The sequence below is a fragment of the Platichthys flesus genome, chromosome 4, assembly GCF_949316205.1.
Source record: "Platichthys flesus chromosome 4, fPlaFle2.1, whole genome shotgun sequence".
Lineage (NCBI taxonomy): Eukaryota > Metazoa > Chordata > Actinopteri > Pleuronectiformes > Pleuronectidae > Platichthys > Platichthys flesus.
In genome coordinates, this window is record NC_084948.1 from 22,985,605 (window position 1) to 23,001,073 (window position 15,469).

The 15,469-nt window shown below is 44.4% G+C and overlaps 1 protein-coding gene across 5 annotated transcripts in view; it reads left to right on the forward strand.

Annotated features, from left to right (window-relative positions):
* LOC133951669 (protein furry homolog) overlaps positions 1-15,469 on the forward strand; it is a 44,197-nt gene that overhangs the window by 11,556 nt on the left and 17,172 nt on the right. For 4 of the 5 annotated variants that reach the window (XM_062385753.1, XM_062385751.1, XM_062385752.1 and 1 more), the window contains exons 3-31: positions 3,185-3,238; positions 4,004-4,143; positions 4,267-4,357; positions 4,507-4,586; positions 4,683-4,763; positions 5,651-5,819; positions 6,110-6,202; positions 6,311-6,409; positions 7,037-7,138; positions 7,425-7,528; positions 7,982-8,090; positions 8,201-8,287; positions 8,468-8,639; positions 8,736-8,868; positions 8,973-9,080; positions 9,351-9,606; positions 9,768-9,950; positions 10,049-10,135; positions 10,745-11,004; positions 11,392-11,581; positions 11,846-11,970; positions 12,410-12,467; positions 12,582-12,673; positions 12,822-12,994; positions 13,417-13,577; positions 13,827-13,937; positions 14,487-14,641; positions 14,924-15,026; positions 15,122-15,293. In XM_062385753.1, the coding sequence (XP_062241737.1) occupies positions 3,185-3,238; positions 4,004-4,143; positions 4,267-4,357; positions 4,507-4,586; positions 4,683-4,763; positions 5,651-5,819; positions 6,110-6,202; positions 6,311-6,409; positions 7,037-7,138; positions 7,425-7,528; positions 7,982-8,090; positions 8,201-8,287; positions 8,468-8,639; positions 8,736-8,868; positions 8,973-9,080; positions 9,351-9,606; positions 9,768-9,950; positions 10,049-10,135; positions 10,745-11,004; positions 11,392-11,581; positions 11,846-11,970; positions 12,410-12,467; positions 12,582-12,673; positions 12,822-12,994; positions 13,417-13,577; positions 13,827-13,937; positions 14,487-14,641; positions 14,924-15,026; positions 15,122-15,293 (3,748 nt within the window). The remainder of the gene's footprint in view (positions 1-3,184; positions 3,239-4,003; positions 4,144-4,266; positions 4,358-4,506; positions 4,587-4,682; positions 4,764-5,650; positions 5,820-6,109; positions 6,203-6,310; positions 6,410-7,036; positions 7,139-7,424; positions 7,529-7,981; positions 8,091-8,200; positions 8,288-8,467; positions 8,640-8,735; positions 8,869-8,972; positions 9,081-9,350; positions 9,607-9,767; positions 9,951-10,048; positions 10,136-10,744; positions 11,005-11,391; positions 11,582-11,845; positions 11,971-12,409; positions 12,468-12,581; positions 12,674-12,821; positions 12,995-13,416; positions 13,578-13,826; positions 13,938-14,486; positions 14,642-14,923; positions 15,027-15,121; positions 15,294-15,469) is intronic. The other variant, XM_062385754.1, reaches the window with a different exon arrangement.

Consider the following 15,469-nt stretch of genomic DNA (forward strand, 5'->3'; position numbering starts at 1 on the left):
GTAATTACAAACATTGGTGGAAGAACTACGCAGATTCTTCAAAAATTCATCCATAATAAAAAATCTCAATTACACCTGTCATTTGCTTTATGGTACGTTTATGATGTGTTGATCTGTTTTTATGACAACAGGCAGCCTGACTCCCGCTAATAAAGCCCATGCAGGTTGAAACTCCACAGTGATAAATTACTGTCAAGGCTCTGGGCCTGCACCTGAGTCCCCGGGAGCAGAGATGCTAACTACCTCGTCAGGTTTAATCGCTGGAAGTTTACTGTGAAGCAGCAGCTCCATTAGCACAAATGGAGGAAGCAGCTTGGTTAACTATTTTATAGGATATATTGGGCTCATATTTATGTTCTTGTTACAACTCTTAGGGGAAAAATAAAACATGACGATGACAGATACTGTCAAAACAATCCAGAACAACATAACTTAATGTTCACTGCACCAGTACAATACAATTTAATTCAGGTTGAAGCCTAGGGGACATAAAACCAGGTGCATCGGTTATTCATTGCACAAATGAGGATTCTAAACCGAAGTTAACTAATTACTGACAAAAAACAGGAACTAAATCTGCACTAACCATTTCAAGAAAACTCAAATACAAAGGGACAGCAGCTTAACACACGTCAACAAACCTGCAATGCTATGTAAAAGATCAGAAAAAGTTGGCCTCTGCTCTGACTTACCTTTGTTAGTTTATTGTCCGATAATTTAAAGACAATTGAATACAAACGAATATTCGATTATTTGAAAAATGTTGTTAGCTGCAAGTTCTGATGTCAGAGAAACAATCAAACCTGATTGTTGATGAGGAAAGTTTCTCTTTCTCTGTAGGTAGAGGTTATTTCCCTTAATGGACTAAAATAAAATAAATCATTTAGATTATCAGTCCACCTCCTTTATATTCCTAGATGTGTAGGGTTGTTCGGGTTGGGGGATGTATCGCCTCCACTGAGTTCAATTCTAGTTTTGTTCTGTCATTGTTTCTATAATAAAGACACTGACTAACAAAAACTGCTGGAAAAAATAGATGAAGCTATAAGCTGCCAATAAAATCTTCGAGAGCCTTTTGGCCCGGTGACGGCGCAGACAGTCAGGCAGACAGGGAAGAGCCGCCGTGCGTTAATGTGGGCACCACTCACCACCTGCTCCCAGGACCACATTAGTGCCGTGCATTGAAAGTCGTCTAAAAATGCCCAGCCGATCTATATAAGTAAGAAAGGTTCTATAAATATGTTACATAAAGACGTCATTCATCTCAAACGTGGCTTTTATTTGCTGATGCCCTGTAGCATCTTTTGACCACAGTTCACCCGCGATGCTGTTTGCACACGGCTGACGTGTAAAGTTACTCGGAGCCGCTGTGGACAGTCAGTCTCCATTTTTAGGGAAGTGTGATTTATGAGGAGCTGTTAGTTGCTCTGGCCTCGGTCTGCAGGGAAGTGTTAATTACCTCAGGGGAAAGTGTGCAGACCCTCTAGAGAGGCACAGAGAGGATGTGTTTTCCTCTCAGTGGGGAACTGGCTGAGTTATTACCTTGTAGTTATTGACGAACAGTTGTCTGCCCGGCTCAGTCTCATCACTTACTGGAATTTGTTTAACCATTTTTCTCCATGTTCAAAGACGGACTGTAGAGGCTGGTATTGATATCAGGGAATAAAACATTTCTGATAGCGATATATTTTTATATTATTAAATTATTCCATAAAAAGGTTATCATACACTGGCAAAAAATATAGTTCAGGCTTATAAATTAGTAGCAAACACACACACAACCAAATATGTACCACTTAAATTAACAACATAATAGTTTTAATGTAAATTGTACACAAAAATCTGCATCTTCTCACCATTGTTTGTTCTAATAATTTGAATGTTTATTATTTAATTTAATAGGTTCTCATATCAACAATCATAAACGTCCATTCCGATATGTCTGCTGTCAGTATTAAATTATTTCAAAGGGGAAAGATACATGCTGTCTAAGTTACAGAAATCTGATTTAGCCCCCAAAAATACTGTAAATATGTGACGCATTTACAATCAGTGTTGCTGCCTCAGCCCACAACAAGGGAAGTAATGTGTAAAAGCCTGACAGTGCAAGAGGAATAGACTTTTCAGGGCAGATGGGCTCCTCAGATTCAAGCATTTGTTCAAAATGCTAAAAGGTTCATCAGAGCGTCGAGCTTAGCTGGCGTTCCAGCTGCAAGAGAGAGAGAGAGAGAGAGAGAGAGAGAGAGAGAGAGAGAGAGAAAGAATGGCCATCAGCCCACACAGTGTCAGTGTCAGACATCTGACAGTCGGCTGTTTTGGATTAATCATCAAGTAAGTGATGTGCTGTCCTGCTGTATAGAGACAGCTGAGGGATGTATATGTGGAGGAGCAGAGCAGGAGAAGGAAAGGAGGGGCTTTGGTTTGTGCAGTGGATTATGGGATAAATTATTATCATGAGTAACCTGCTCAAAAATGATGTTTGATATATACATACATTTTTTCTCATGTTTTAACTTGTCTTTATTACAGCAATATCAAAATAAAAGTCTCTGGGTTTCTCCCACAGGCAGTAAATTAATCTTAACGTTAACAAGGTCTTTAAACAGTTTGAAAAGTCGTAAAACTTCGTTTGATATCACAAACTTTCTCCAGATCTCAACATTAAGAATTGTTTTGGTCCTTGTCCCCGGCCGGGCTCCATAGTTTCCTGTATTTCTCAGTCAAGATTAGAAAACAGAATCTAACCTTTACGTCCAAAATGTCCCAAAAAATTTATAAAATATTAAAATGTTGTAAATGACAAAGAGGAAGTCGACAAGTTAATGTTTAAATTCTTCATGGAGGCCTCTCTGTCAGATGATAGAAGAGTGTAATAATGAGAGCTGTCATGAATGTCCCATCTCTTAATATCTGACCCTGCTGCTCAGGCCTGGAATCAGTGAGTGATGGCTCCCCTCATTAGCTGGGCTGTATCGAGTCACTGTTCAGAAATATACTACACACACACACACACACACACACACACACACACACACACACACACACACATACACATACCCTCTTCAGACAGGGTGGATAGAGTTATGATCTTCGGACCAAATGTCAGAGAACTTTGTTGGAGTTTCTGCAAATCATAAAACCTGCAGGAGTTTGGAGATGACGTCCTTTTTTTCTGTGTTTTCAGGAGAAGCCGTTAACAAAGTCACTGCAGAGGGGAGAAGATCCTCAGTTCGACCAAGTAAGAGCTTGCGTACTAAGCTTTGTTCGTTTAATGATAATTTGAGAATCATTTCTCACATTGCACTCCTGGGTTTTTACTGTTTTACCCTGTGAGCATCCAAGCTTCCAGGCTTTCACTTCTTAAATACTGTTCGAGTGTCACGAAAGAGCAAACGGGTGAAAGCCCTGCTCACATCCCCCAGAAAGGTCTTTCAGAGCCAGTCAAGGGCGGCAGTGTTTACCTTGAGATCTGGCCCTGGCTCTGTGCTGTATAGGTGTGTCCGGCAGGTCTGTGGCTCGGTGGAGAGAGGGGCCGCTTCACAGCGACAGGGGTGTGTTTGTGCTGCTGCGTGAGGCCATTCAGCCGTCACACAGAGCCGGGATTCTTCTCCAGCCCCGTGCTGAATGAAGGGCTCGCTGTGTTCCCCCGGCCGAACCCAGACTCTCCTCCCTTCCTGTGTGCCCGGCCCGTTCCTTCCGCTCCCTCCCCTTCCCCCCAAAGACTGAGGGAGGCTGCCCCATTGGCACCTTGTCTCCCTGCACAGAATCAATGAGCACCGGCCCACTCTACCCATAATGTAGCCTCGGATTTCATTTAGGAGCAGTTCTTTAGACGACACATATGTGAAATAGTGAAAAACGAATTAGCCCTGTTTTAATTTGTCCTCAAATCGCTGTAGAAATAAACAAAGGAAACTCTGATTGCTATCTCTCTCTTTGGTATGTTAACTACCTCCCTTAAACATGCATTTGCACGATATATATATACGTCTTGTTCCCGCAGATGATAAGCACCATGAGCTCTCTGGCTGAGTACTGTCTCCCCTCCATCCTGCGCACTTTGTTCGACTGGTACAAACGACAGACTGGACTGGATGAGGAGCTGCACGAGTACCGGCCGAGAGCCAACACCAAGTCCAAGAAGTGAGGATGTGCTCAGTTGGTTTCTTCACGCAGCGAACGTGACACCAATCACGTGACATTAAGCTGGCCTTGCACTGTTCGACTGTGTCCAACCTGTCACTTTCTGCTCCTCTTCTCTAACAGCGACGAGCAGCAGAAGGACTACCTACTTGAAAGGAGGGATTTGGCCATTGACTTCATCTTCTCTCTGGTTCTTATAGAAGTTTTAAAACAGGTGACTTGACTTAGCTCTCTGCGACACATGCAGGACTCAGATCATCGTACTAGTTTGGGACATAAAACGTTATCCTGCTGAAATTCATCATGATTGCTGTGTTTGTTGTTTTTTCTGGATTTTCCTCGTCACGCCATTGTGTTAACTAGATGCCGCTCCACCCAGTCCTCGACAGTTTGGTCGGGGAAGTCATTAACCTCGCCTTTAAGCACTTTAGATACAGAGAGGGGTAAGATATTGTTTTCCTCCGGCTCATTTCCCTCCTGTCTGTCGCAGTTCTGAATTGATCTAAGGTTTTTCTTTGTTTAATGTTGTTTCCCTGCAGGTATCATGGTCCCAACACTGGCAACATGCACACTGTAGCTGACCTCTATGCTGAAGTGATAGGAGTATTAGCACAGTCAAAGTAAGTATAGCAAGGACAGAAGCGCAAATCTATACTTGACTATAGTATACATTTCTTTTTTTCCATATTTTCTCATCTGCCGTTAATTCTTAATCGCCTGCCCCTCTGGGTTTTGGTGTCGGTTTGTTACCGCTCCTCCTGCCTCTGCAAAACATTCCCCGGTTCCAGGAGACTGGAACGTTCCACGGAGACAGCAAACTTTTGGACAGGTCCCTCTCACACCAAACTAGGACTGGAAATTGATGTCTGTTTATTTGAAGTTTTCATATCATCCCAGCGAGGAACAATCCCTTAAAATAGAGATATGGCCGGTGAGCGCGCCGCATACCTCCCGTCCAAAGTGCGCTCTGCTTAATTTCCTGCAGGAGATACTTCAATGAGAGGCATTTATTTTTCTTTCTTTGGTCCAGGGTCAAGAAAGGAAGAAAGAGGTCGGAGGGGAGGTACAATTAATCAGATGGGATTCATAGTTAATAGAGATTGATGCTGTTAAATGAATAATCTGGTTTACATGATGCAGAAACATCTGCGTTTGCTTTCTAAGAAGATGCTCATATGACCTCTCCTCGTGAATTATCCTCTAAATTTAGAAGAGTGGAAGAATCCCATCTCTGGTTGAGTTGGGTCAGGGGCTCAGGTGCTGGACCGGGGGTTCATCCTGGGGCACAGACACACAGTCTGCATATGGGAGGGTAAGACGAGGGGGGTGTATTTCTGGCATCAGTGTATTCTCTACCCACGTTTTAACAATTTCAAGTGGAGGAGCTTTTATTGTGGAAGTGCTGATGTGCAGATGTCTTTATATAGAATCTCATTTAGCTTTCCTCTCTCTCTCTCTCTCTCTCTCTCTCTCTCTCTCTCTCTCTCTCTCTCTCTCTCTCTCTCAGGTTTCCTGCTGTGAAGAAGAAGTTCCTGGCTGAGCTGAAGGAGCAGCGGCAGAAAGAGCAGAGTCCATACGTGGTCCAGAGCACCATCAGCCTCATCATGGGGGTCAAGTTCTTCCGAATTAAGATGTATCCCGTCGAGGATTTTGAAGCCTCTTTCCTGTTCATGCAGGTACAGCAGACTTCAATAAATAACCATATTTCAATCCATCATAAACCTGTCTGGCTTCTAATAAAATCTTGTGATCACTCTTTATGTTCTTGACTGTTTTATTGGCTGTTTTGATGTGTGTATATTAATAATTAAGCTAAATATAGTAAATCAATGTATATTTATACTCTGGATTATCCTTCAACCGTTTTCAGGCTCTTATTCCCTTTTCTTATAACACTACTCACGAGATTTAATTTTAATTCAGTTTTTATTTTGTGCTGATCTTTTTTCTCCTCTTCCATCTGCAGGAGTGCGCTCAGTATTTCCTGGACGTGAAGGACAAGGACATTAAACATGCTCTGGCTGGTCTTTTTGTTGAAATTTTGGTCCCTGTTGCCGCTGTAAGTATTCTCCCTCCTTTTGCATGCGTCGCACAATACTATCATTTCAAAATGTGAAAAGAGCAGCACCCTGGAGACGAGTGTGTCTTGTGTGTGCTGCCGTCCTAGGCCGTGAAGAACGAGGTGAACGTGCCCTGCCTGAGGAACTTCGTGGACAGCTTGTACGACACAACCCTGGACTTGTCCTCCAGAAAGAAGCACTCGCTGGTCAGTTCCCTCGCAGGAGACAAACTGTCACTGGCTGTTTGTTTTTGACACCCTCAGCCGAATGCTTAGATCGCCCAGATGTCTGTGGTCTTTTGTTAATCCTCGAGTATTTCAAGGTCACTCTTGTGCAATGTCCTGTTGCAACGCCAGTGTCCACACTAGAGGTTATTTATGAGGGAAGACAGGCGGCCTTTTTAAAGCGTGAAAGCAGTGCAGTGTGTATAAGCCTATTTAATGTCCTTCCCCCTTAAAGAGTCTTTAATAAAGCCACAGTTGTTCACAGTGAAGAGGAAAGACAACAACCCTTAAGGAAGAAGCATGAACACAGAGGCCCTACTTTCCCCTGAGGAAGCAGTTATGGCAGAATGCCAATGTGATGTGTCGTCAGCAAAAAGCACAACAAAAGCAAGAAACTTCATTATGTCTTCAAAAGAAAAGTGGTTCATGTCTAAGATTGTTTTGATGCAGATACACTTCAGGGAGATTAGATATATAATTCCTAAAATAATGCACTGAAATCAGAACCTCAAATATCACTCTGTATGTGGAAACTGTGTCAGTGTGATGCTATCAAAACAATGCACTGTACTTAAAAATAGATCTAAATACCTTCTCTTCTCTACGCAGGCTTTTTACCCTCTGGTGACGTGCCTTCTGTGTGTCAGCCAGAAACAGTTCTTCCTCAACAGATGGCACATCTTCCTGAACAACTGCCTCTCAAATCTCAAGGTAATTTCACTTGGAAATCAGCTGCCTTTTAATTCACACAGAGGAGTGTTTATTCTGTGACATTAAGGAATTTCAAGTGGACGTCTCTGTTCCACTTAATATGCTCCTGCAATTCAGTTGTCTAGCAGAAGTGTGTCATTGTTGTTTTTTATCTTAGTGCCTCAGTTAGTGATTATTCTAACTTCTTATACAGACTTAGTGAGATTACAGTGATCTAAAAATAATCTATGCTATTCTTATTATATCATAAACTGTCATTGTGAGAATTCTCTTCCTTTCATCACAGAGTCGAGACCCGAAAATGGCTCGTGTTGCACTGGAGTCCCTGTATCGCCTGCTGTGGGTCTACATGATCCGGATTAAGTGCGAGAGCAACACTGCAACACAGAGGTAAATATCCTCAGGCCACGCCCTCCACCTCGACAGAGACGTGCACCTCTTTTTTTAATCTGCTTTCTCGTTGTTAAACCTGAGACCTTCATTTCGAGGGAGCAAAAATGAGGATTCCTCAAATATGTCTTAGTTAGTACTAAAAATGTCAAATGTCTGTGAAAAGTGTTCTATCGTCTTTCCTTGTAACTCGTTGTATTTGCGTTGGGACGGAGAAGAACAAACTGTTCTGCAGCAGAGAGCAGTGGTCAGGTCACACCACACCGTCAGTGTCGGTCGCCCACGAGTTTATCAGCAGTTTACAGGCATTATTATGAGCCCGAGTCCACATGAGGAATCCCAAACATGTCAAGCCAGACTTTAAAAATGTGTTAAATAGGCCCAAGATAAACCTTTAATTAATGGAGCAGGTAACAAAACAGTTAAATGCAGTTTTTCTATTTGTGTTTACAGCCGCCTCAACACCATTGTGACCACGCTGTTCCCCAAAGGATCCCGCAGCGTGTTACCTAGAGACATGCCTCTCAATATCTTCGTCAAGATCATCCAGTTTATTGCACAGGTGAACACAATGACATGCTACTCTGCACTGCCATGCAAATTATATATCATGTTAACCTCTGTTGGATAATCTATATAATATTTATCCCATTCTTCCTCATTTCATTACAGGAAAGACTTGATTTTGCCATGAAAGAAATTATATATGACCTTCTTTGTGTTGGAAAACCTGCAAAAGCCTTTAGTCTTAATCCAGAGGTATGAAATCAACATACATTTATATGATATGTTAAAAGAAAGAGCTTTTTTTTTCTTTTAGCCTTGATCAAGATGATATTCTTTGAAATTTGATAAATCTGGGCTCATTTCAAAATTTTCTGTAATTGTAGGAGCTTCTGGTAGAATTGTTTTTCTTAACTTAGTTTCTTGTCTTTCAAGAGAATGAATATCGGCCTCAGAGCATTCCTGGTCATAGCCGACAAACTGCAGCAGAAGGACGGCGAGCCTCCCATGCCTAACACCGGTTGCACTTTGCCCTCCGGGAACACGCTTCGAGTGAAGAAGACGTATCTGAGCAAAACGCTGACGGACGAGGAGGCCAAAGTCATCGGTGAGTGAGACAGGCAGTTTAGAGTGTCATGCTGCAGATCCACACAGCTTCAACATGTCACAGTGATCTCCACTGACTCTGTCTTCTTTCAACCAGGGATGTCTCAGTATTATTTCAACGTGCGGAAGGCTATTGACAACATCCTCCGACACCTGGACAAGGAGGTGGGACGCTGCATGATGATGACCAATGCTCAGATGTTGAACAAGGAGCCCGAGGACATGATTACGTGAGTGGGAACATCACAAACTCATTATTAAAATGCCGTTTCTCAAATAAAGTAACATAATGTTTAATTTGGGTTAAGCTTAACCTAAAATCTGACCTTTTCAGAGGTGAGAGGAAGCCTAAGATCGACCTGTTCAGGACGTGTGTTGCAGCCGTTCCTCGCATCCTGCCTGATGGGATGTCCAAGCCTGAGCTCATAGACCTGCTCTCACGGTGGGTCACCTTTAAAAAGAATTGCACATCTGGGTCTCAGCAATAATGTCGTTTGAAAAGATATTTCAACGGACGTGTAATCGAATGTTACTGATGTTTTATTTTGAAAAAGGTTACACCTGGATTTCCTGTTACCTCAGTATTTAGATTGAAGCCCATTAAAATGTCATTGACATTTATAAGTGTATCAAAGGAGTAGAAAAAGCTAATAAATACACAAATATACATTCACAAACACTCAACAACATGTTTTTGCCTCTGTCTTGTCAGGTTGACAATCCACATGGACGACGAGCTGCGACTCATTGCCCAGAATTCCTTGCAGAGCCTGCTCGTGGATTTCCCGGACTGGCGTGACGACGTCCTGTTCGGCTTCACAAACTTCCTCCTGCGTGACGTGCAGGACAGCCACCAGGCGCTGCTGGATTCCTCCCTCAAACTACTGCTGCAACTGCTCACACAGTGGAAACTGACGCAGGCCGCCTCAGGGAAGAGCCAGGACACAGCTAAGATACACACTGCCGAGGTAAACCCCCTAATGGGTCTGTTGTTGTGACTTCAACAAGATGATTACTCATCGCTAGTTGACTCATTTGCTTTTTGCCCTCGTGACAAATGACAGCTGCAGAAAATCTCATGTAAGAAGTTATTGTTTAATCATGCAACTGTTGATGCTTCTGTCCACAGCTGCTGCAGACCAGCCCAGGTCCGAAGACACCTCCAGAGCGGGGGCCTCACTCCGCCGTGCTGCACGCCGTAGAGGGGCTGGCCCTTGTGCTGCTCTGCTCCTGTCAGCTGAGCACCCGCAGACTCGCCATCGCCATTCTCAAGGAGATACGAAGTCTCTTCATGGCCATCGGACAGAGCGAGGTGCAGTGAGAGAGAACGAGCAGAAGCAGGCGATGCTGTTGCAGCGAGTGGTTTTTGAGGTTTCTGTTTATTTTCTTATTTTTGTTTGTCAACTGCAGGATGACGATAAACCGATGATAGAGATCATGGATCAGCTCAGCCCTGTAATCCTGGAAAGTTTTGTCAACGTCACCGTCTCTGACACAGTGAGTTCGTGGTTCACCCCGGGGCACGGCCCCAGAACTAAAACTCAGTCAACATTTGCCTGCAGGTTATTTGCATGTGTTTTTCGTTTCCCGAGTAAGAGTTTGTTCAAGCTGTGCAAATTCAATCTGACATGACCTGAAGACAAGAAAGGTGAGATGCTCATGAGGTGTGTCAGCTTCTGTTGGAGCCACTTTAGGGTTCGGTTAAAGCAGAGTGATACTGAACAATTAAGCCACAAGTGGAATCTGGTTTATAAAAACAGTGAATGCTGTTTGTGTTAACTGTCAAACAGAAGCTTGTTTATTTCATTTACAAGAAACTGAATGAGCATATGAATCGGAGCAGCTGTTGACCTTTTTATTCTCAGTTATTTAATCATCAATCTGTCTTGTTGATACAGATTGTATTGAGAATGGGATAATAAAGTAAATGTCCTTATATGCATTAATCAAATTGTGTTTCTAAATATATCCGACATGTGATTTACCACCAATGACTCCCTTATACTTATACAAGAGAACAAATAGGCATGTTTCTAATCGGATATCAACCTCAGTCATGACCCCTGACATTCCCCCCCCCCGCTGAGCCCCTTGCTTTGTCTGCAGGCCGCACAGTCCGCTGGCCACCACGTGGACCTCCAGTGGCTCGTGGAGTGGAACGCGCTCCTCGTCAACAGTCACTACGACATCAGGAGCCCCTCGCACGTGTGGATCTTCGCCCAGTCCGTGAAGGACCCCTGGGTGCTGTGTGTCTACAGCCTCCTGCGACAGGACAACCTGCCCAAGCACTGCCCCACAGCGCTCAGCTACGCCTGGCCCTACGCCTTCACCCGGATGCAGATGCTCATGCCGCTGGTGGATCCAAAGTAAGTGTCCCTCAACACCGCGGTTAGTTCAGGAGGAACCAGAAGACATGTTTGTTCCACATTTTCTTTACGTCCCTATCTAGTGTTGTCCCTATTGTTTTTCCCACAATCGTTAATCAAGAGCGTGGTCTTGCGGTTTGACAGGTTGATTTCACATTCAGGTTTTTCTGCTCTTGGATTTTGTTATTCGACGAATCTGTCAAATTAGCCCAATCAGTCGAATGCCAGATGTAGTGTTGACAAGACCACGCTCTTAAACAAACATAGCCACAAAAATATATAGTGTGCCTATTTTTATTATTGTATTTTCAAACTTACCCCCCCGATTTTCCTATTACATAAAAAATGAGGATCTAATAATGTTTTCTTTTCTGAATAATTCACCAGTAACCCTGTGTATGCAAAGAAGACCAGCACCTCTGGCAGTGGGGACGGTTACATCACCCTGTGGAGAAACTACCTGATCCTTTGCTTTGGAGTTGCCAAGCCCAGTATCATGAGCCCAGGCCACCTGAGAGCGTCGACACCTGAGATCACGTCTTCCACACCTGACGGCGGTGTCAGCTACGACAACAAGGTCCCTGCCTCCCTGTGCCTCTCTTAATCCCCCAGTGCTTTGTCTCTGCTGGATCAGGTGTTCACGCAGAGCTTGTTGACATTGAAACTCAAAAGCATCAAATTACACCGCGGCTTCTGTATCGTTGCATGAATGGCACAGGCAGCTGATATATTCTTAGATGTACTGACACGGATCTCAATGCAGCGCTTTGTAATTACTGGTGCTTACGCTGCACGGGGAGATGTGTGTTTCTGACTGAAGCGTGTGCGTGTGGTGTTGCAGGTGATCGGGAGCCCGTCTGTGGCCTGGCTCCTGAAGCAGCTGGTTCCTCTGATGAGGGCAGAGAGCATCGAGCTGACAGAATCATTAGTTCTGGGCTTCGGTCGCACTAACTCCCTCATTTTCAGGTATATTACAGACGGGCCTTTTTCGATGCTCTACCCTGAAATACTTTTATTTTCTTAGCAGACCAGTTGCAATTGAATTTCATTATTGACATTGAATATGTGAAAAATCTTATTGAGAGATTTAAGCTGCAGTTTTTTTGTTTTTAGTCTCCTAATGAGACAGAACCAGTATAATGGAAATCCATTATGTTCTCCATATTTTAAGTCCATGTTGACCTGGATGTGTGGAGATAAAGTGGAGATGAACAGAGGATTGAGTTGAGTGGTGGCCCGTCGCCATTAACAGCTGCTGAGAAATTCTTTCCTCGAAATCAGATTTGTTTATAGCCCAAATCTCTTTCCTCGAAAATACAGCATCACTGCACTTAATTTGGTCAACTTAGATATTTAGAATTGTCTCTTTACCTACTGAGTTTGTATTTCCACCGTCTCCACAAAGGGAACTTGTCGAGGAGTTACACCCTCTAATGAAGGAGGCGTTAGAGAGAAGGCCTGAGGTTGGTTGATGATATTTGTAACGCGATACACATCATGAGTTAAATGTGAACCACATTTCAGAGAATTTAGCCAATAAATATATTTAATGAATTTGTCTTTGTGACTTTTTGTAGAACAAGAAGCGACGTGAGCGGCGAGACCTGCTCAGACTGCAGCTGCTGCGGATCTTTGAGCTGCTGGCTGATGCGGGCGTCATCAGTGACAGGTTAGCGTTACAGGGCGTTATGATGCTACACAAACTAAGCAACCTGCCGTTACACAATTCCCTTCGCTGACAATTCAAATATTATTGCTACCTACTGTTTGTTTTGTGCCTGTTTCATTGTGCGTCTCCCCTGTTTGTGCTCTGCCAGTACAAACGGAGCACTGGAACGTGACACCCTCGCCCTGGGCGCTCTGTTCCTGGAGTATGTGGATCTGACGCGGCTGCTCCTGGAGGCTGAGAATGATAAAGACGCCGAGATCCTCAAGGACATCCGGGCTCACTTCAGCGCCATGGTGGCTAACCTCATCCAGTGTGTGCCAGGTACTGGGAAAAAACAATCTCTCCACCATCTTCACTTATCCGACCAGTCAGTGACAATGCTCTGCAGGTTAGATTGATAAATCGCAGAATAAACACCGTCCATCTGTCCTTTCCACCCATTTGTGCCTCGTGAATTATGTAATAGGCTACCATGTGGATAGAGCTAGCACAGGATGGATTGAGTCACTTGACATTGATCCTGATTTAGACATGGCCCAATGGGAGTTGGTCCAAAAATAGAGCAGCTTGAGGACAGAGAGAGGTGATGACACACATTCCCAGTTAGCTGCTAACGATCTGTCAAGCAACATCGTATTATCATCATTAGTAAATCATTTAAAATACATGGAATACTTTTGCACACTCTTTATTCTGTCAATGAGCAACCCCCTGTGACAGCCGTGCTCCTCTTCCTCCCCCAGTGCACCACAGGCGCTTCCTGTTTCCCCAGCAGAGCCTGCGCCACCACCTCTTCATCCTCTTCAGTCAGTGGGCCGGCCCTTTCAGCATCATGTTCACACCTCTGGACCGCTACAGTGACAGGAACCACCAGATCACGAGATACCAATACTGTGCCCTGAAGGTAAAAACAGATCAATCCCTCAGACTTGTTTTCTTACCTGCGCCGTGCCAAGATAGCTCAGTAAATGTTATTCAGTTGTTTGGTACGGATTCATCTCCACCCACAAGTCAAACACAGACCTAAGTACACTCTCCCCTGAACTGCAGTGCACCAACATTAGATTTCTACATCTCTCATCCTGCTGTAAAAGAAGCTTGTCTTGTGTGTGAGACCCTTCAGCGTTTCCTTGACCGATGCTTGTTCTTGCAGGCCATGTCTGCCGTGCTGTGCTGCGGGCCCGTGTTTGATAACGTGGGCCTCTCTCCAGACGGATACCTCTATAAGTGGCTGGATAATATTCTCGCCTGCCAGGACCAGCGGGTATGTGGCCAAACCTTAACCACTGTGGTGCGCCCGAACAAAGGGCTGACCCAGAAAGCCCCTTCTGAAGTCTGCTTTAGAAAACCCCGACACGAGACCACCCTGCCAAGTGCTCAGCCAGTATCCTGCAGGTGTGCTGGCAAAGAGTGAAGGAGAGTTTGTCTTTCAAAGTAGAGAAATAAAACACACCCGATTGTTAATTTCAAACATTTTTACTCAGGGAAAAAATACTTTAAAGCCTAATGTTTTTTAATAATAAATGAATTTATGGGGCGGCTGGGAATGAGGGGGTTGAGCCGTTCATCTTCCAACCAGAAGGCTTTGCGGTTCCATCCCGGTCTTCTTCATCTGCATGCTGAAGTGTCCTTGAGCAAGATACTGAACCCTGAACTGCACCTCAGAGAAAAAGTGCCAATCAACGATATAACATTGAATCCTTGGATCTTTTAAGATGCAGTGAAACGATGCCTCAGTTAATCACTCATTTAAAAGTGGGAGCAAAGCTGTGAAACTCAAAGGCGTCTGTCTCGGTATCTCTTCTCGACTCAGGTCCATCAACTTGGCTGCGAAGTCGTCATCTTGCTCCTGGAGCTCAATGCCGACCAGGTCAACCTCTTCAACTGGGCCGTGGATCGCTGCTACACTGGCTCCCACCAGCTGGCCTCAGGCTGCTTCAAAGCCATCGCCACAGTGTGTGGCAGCAGGTACAAGAGCTCACAACCTCCCTCGTCATCTGTTCAAATCTGTATTTAATTCTGTGTCCTCTTTTGAGATGAATCTTAACTGATTTGCCCTATTTGCATGGCCATTTAGATTTGTTTATGGAAGTGAGGAATCCACTGGAGAGCTCACTGTTTGTCTGGCTTCCACCTCGGGCTTTGTCTCAGAGGCATTAACAGAAGCGTCATTTGGAAGACTCTGCATTGACTTTATTAATAATGGAACGTGACTTCATAGTTAATACTTCCTCTCTCTTCCTTCGTTAGTAGGAACTACCAGAGTGATATCGTCACGCTGCTGAATCTGGTGCTCTTCAAGGCCTCAGACACCAGCAGAGAAATCTATGAGATTTCAATGCAGCTCATGCAGGTGAGACACACACCCCCACCACCATGTGTTTAGCTGCTGTGTAGTTTGTGTGTTTAAGGACGCAAGTGACACATTTCCCCTCTATCTTCGGGCAGATTCTCGAAGCTAAGTTGTTCGTTTACTCGAAGAGGATCACGGAGCAGAAGCCGGGGAGTATCCTGTACGGCACTCACTGTCCGCTGCCGCCGCTGTACAGCGTCTCTCTGCCTCAGTTGTCCAGCCAGCTGGCGAGGATGTACCCTGAACTCACGCTTCCTCTATTCTCAGGTCACTGTTTCTCTCATATACGGGCTTGTGTGTGTGTGTCTGTGTGTGTGTCTGTGTGTGTGTGCGTGTGTGGTTGCAGCAGGGTTAACCGTGGTATTTAAGCCTGCTGTAATACTCTCACAGACTTGTCATCATCTCCTGGTTTCCCACTAAGTACTCCCTCCTCTTCTTCCAAA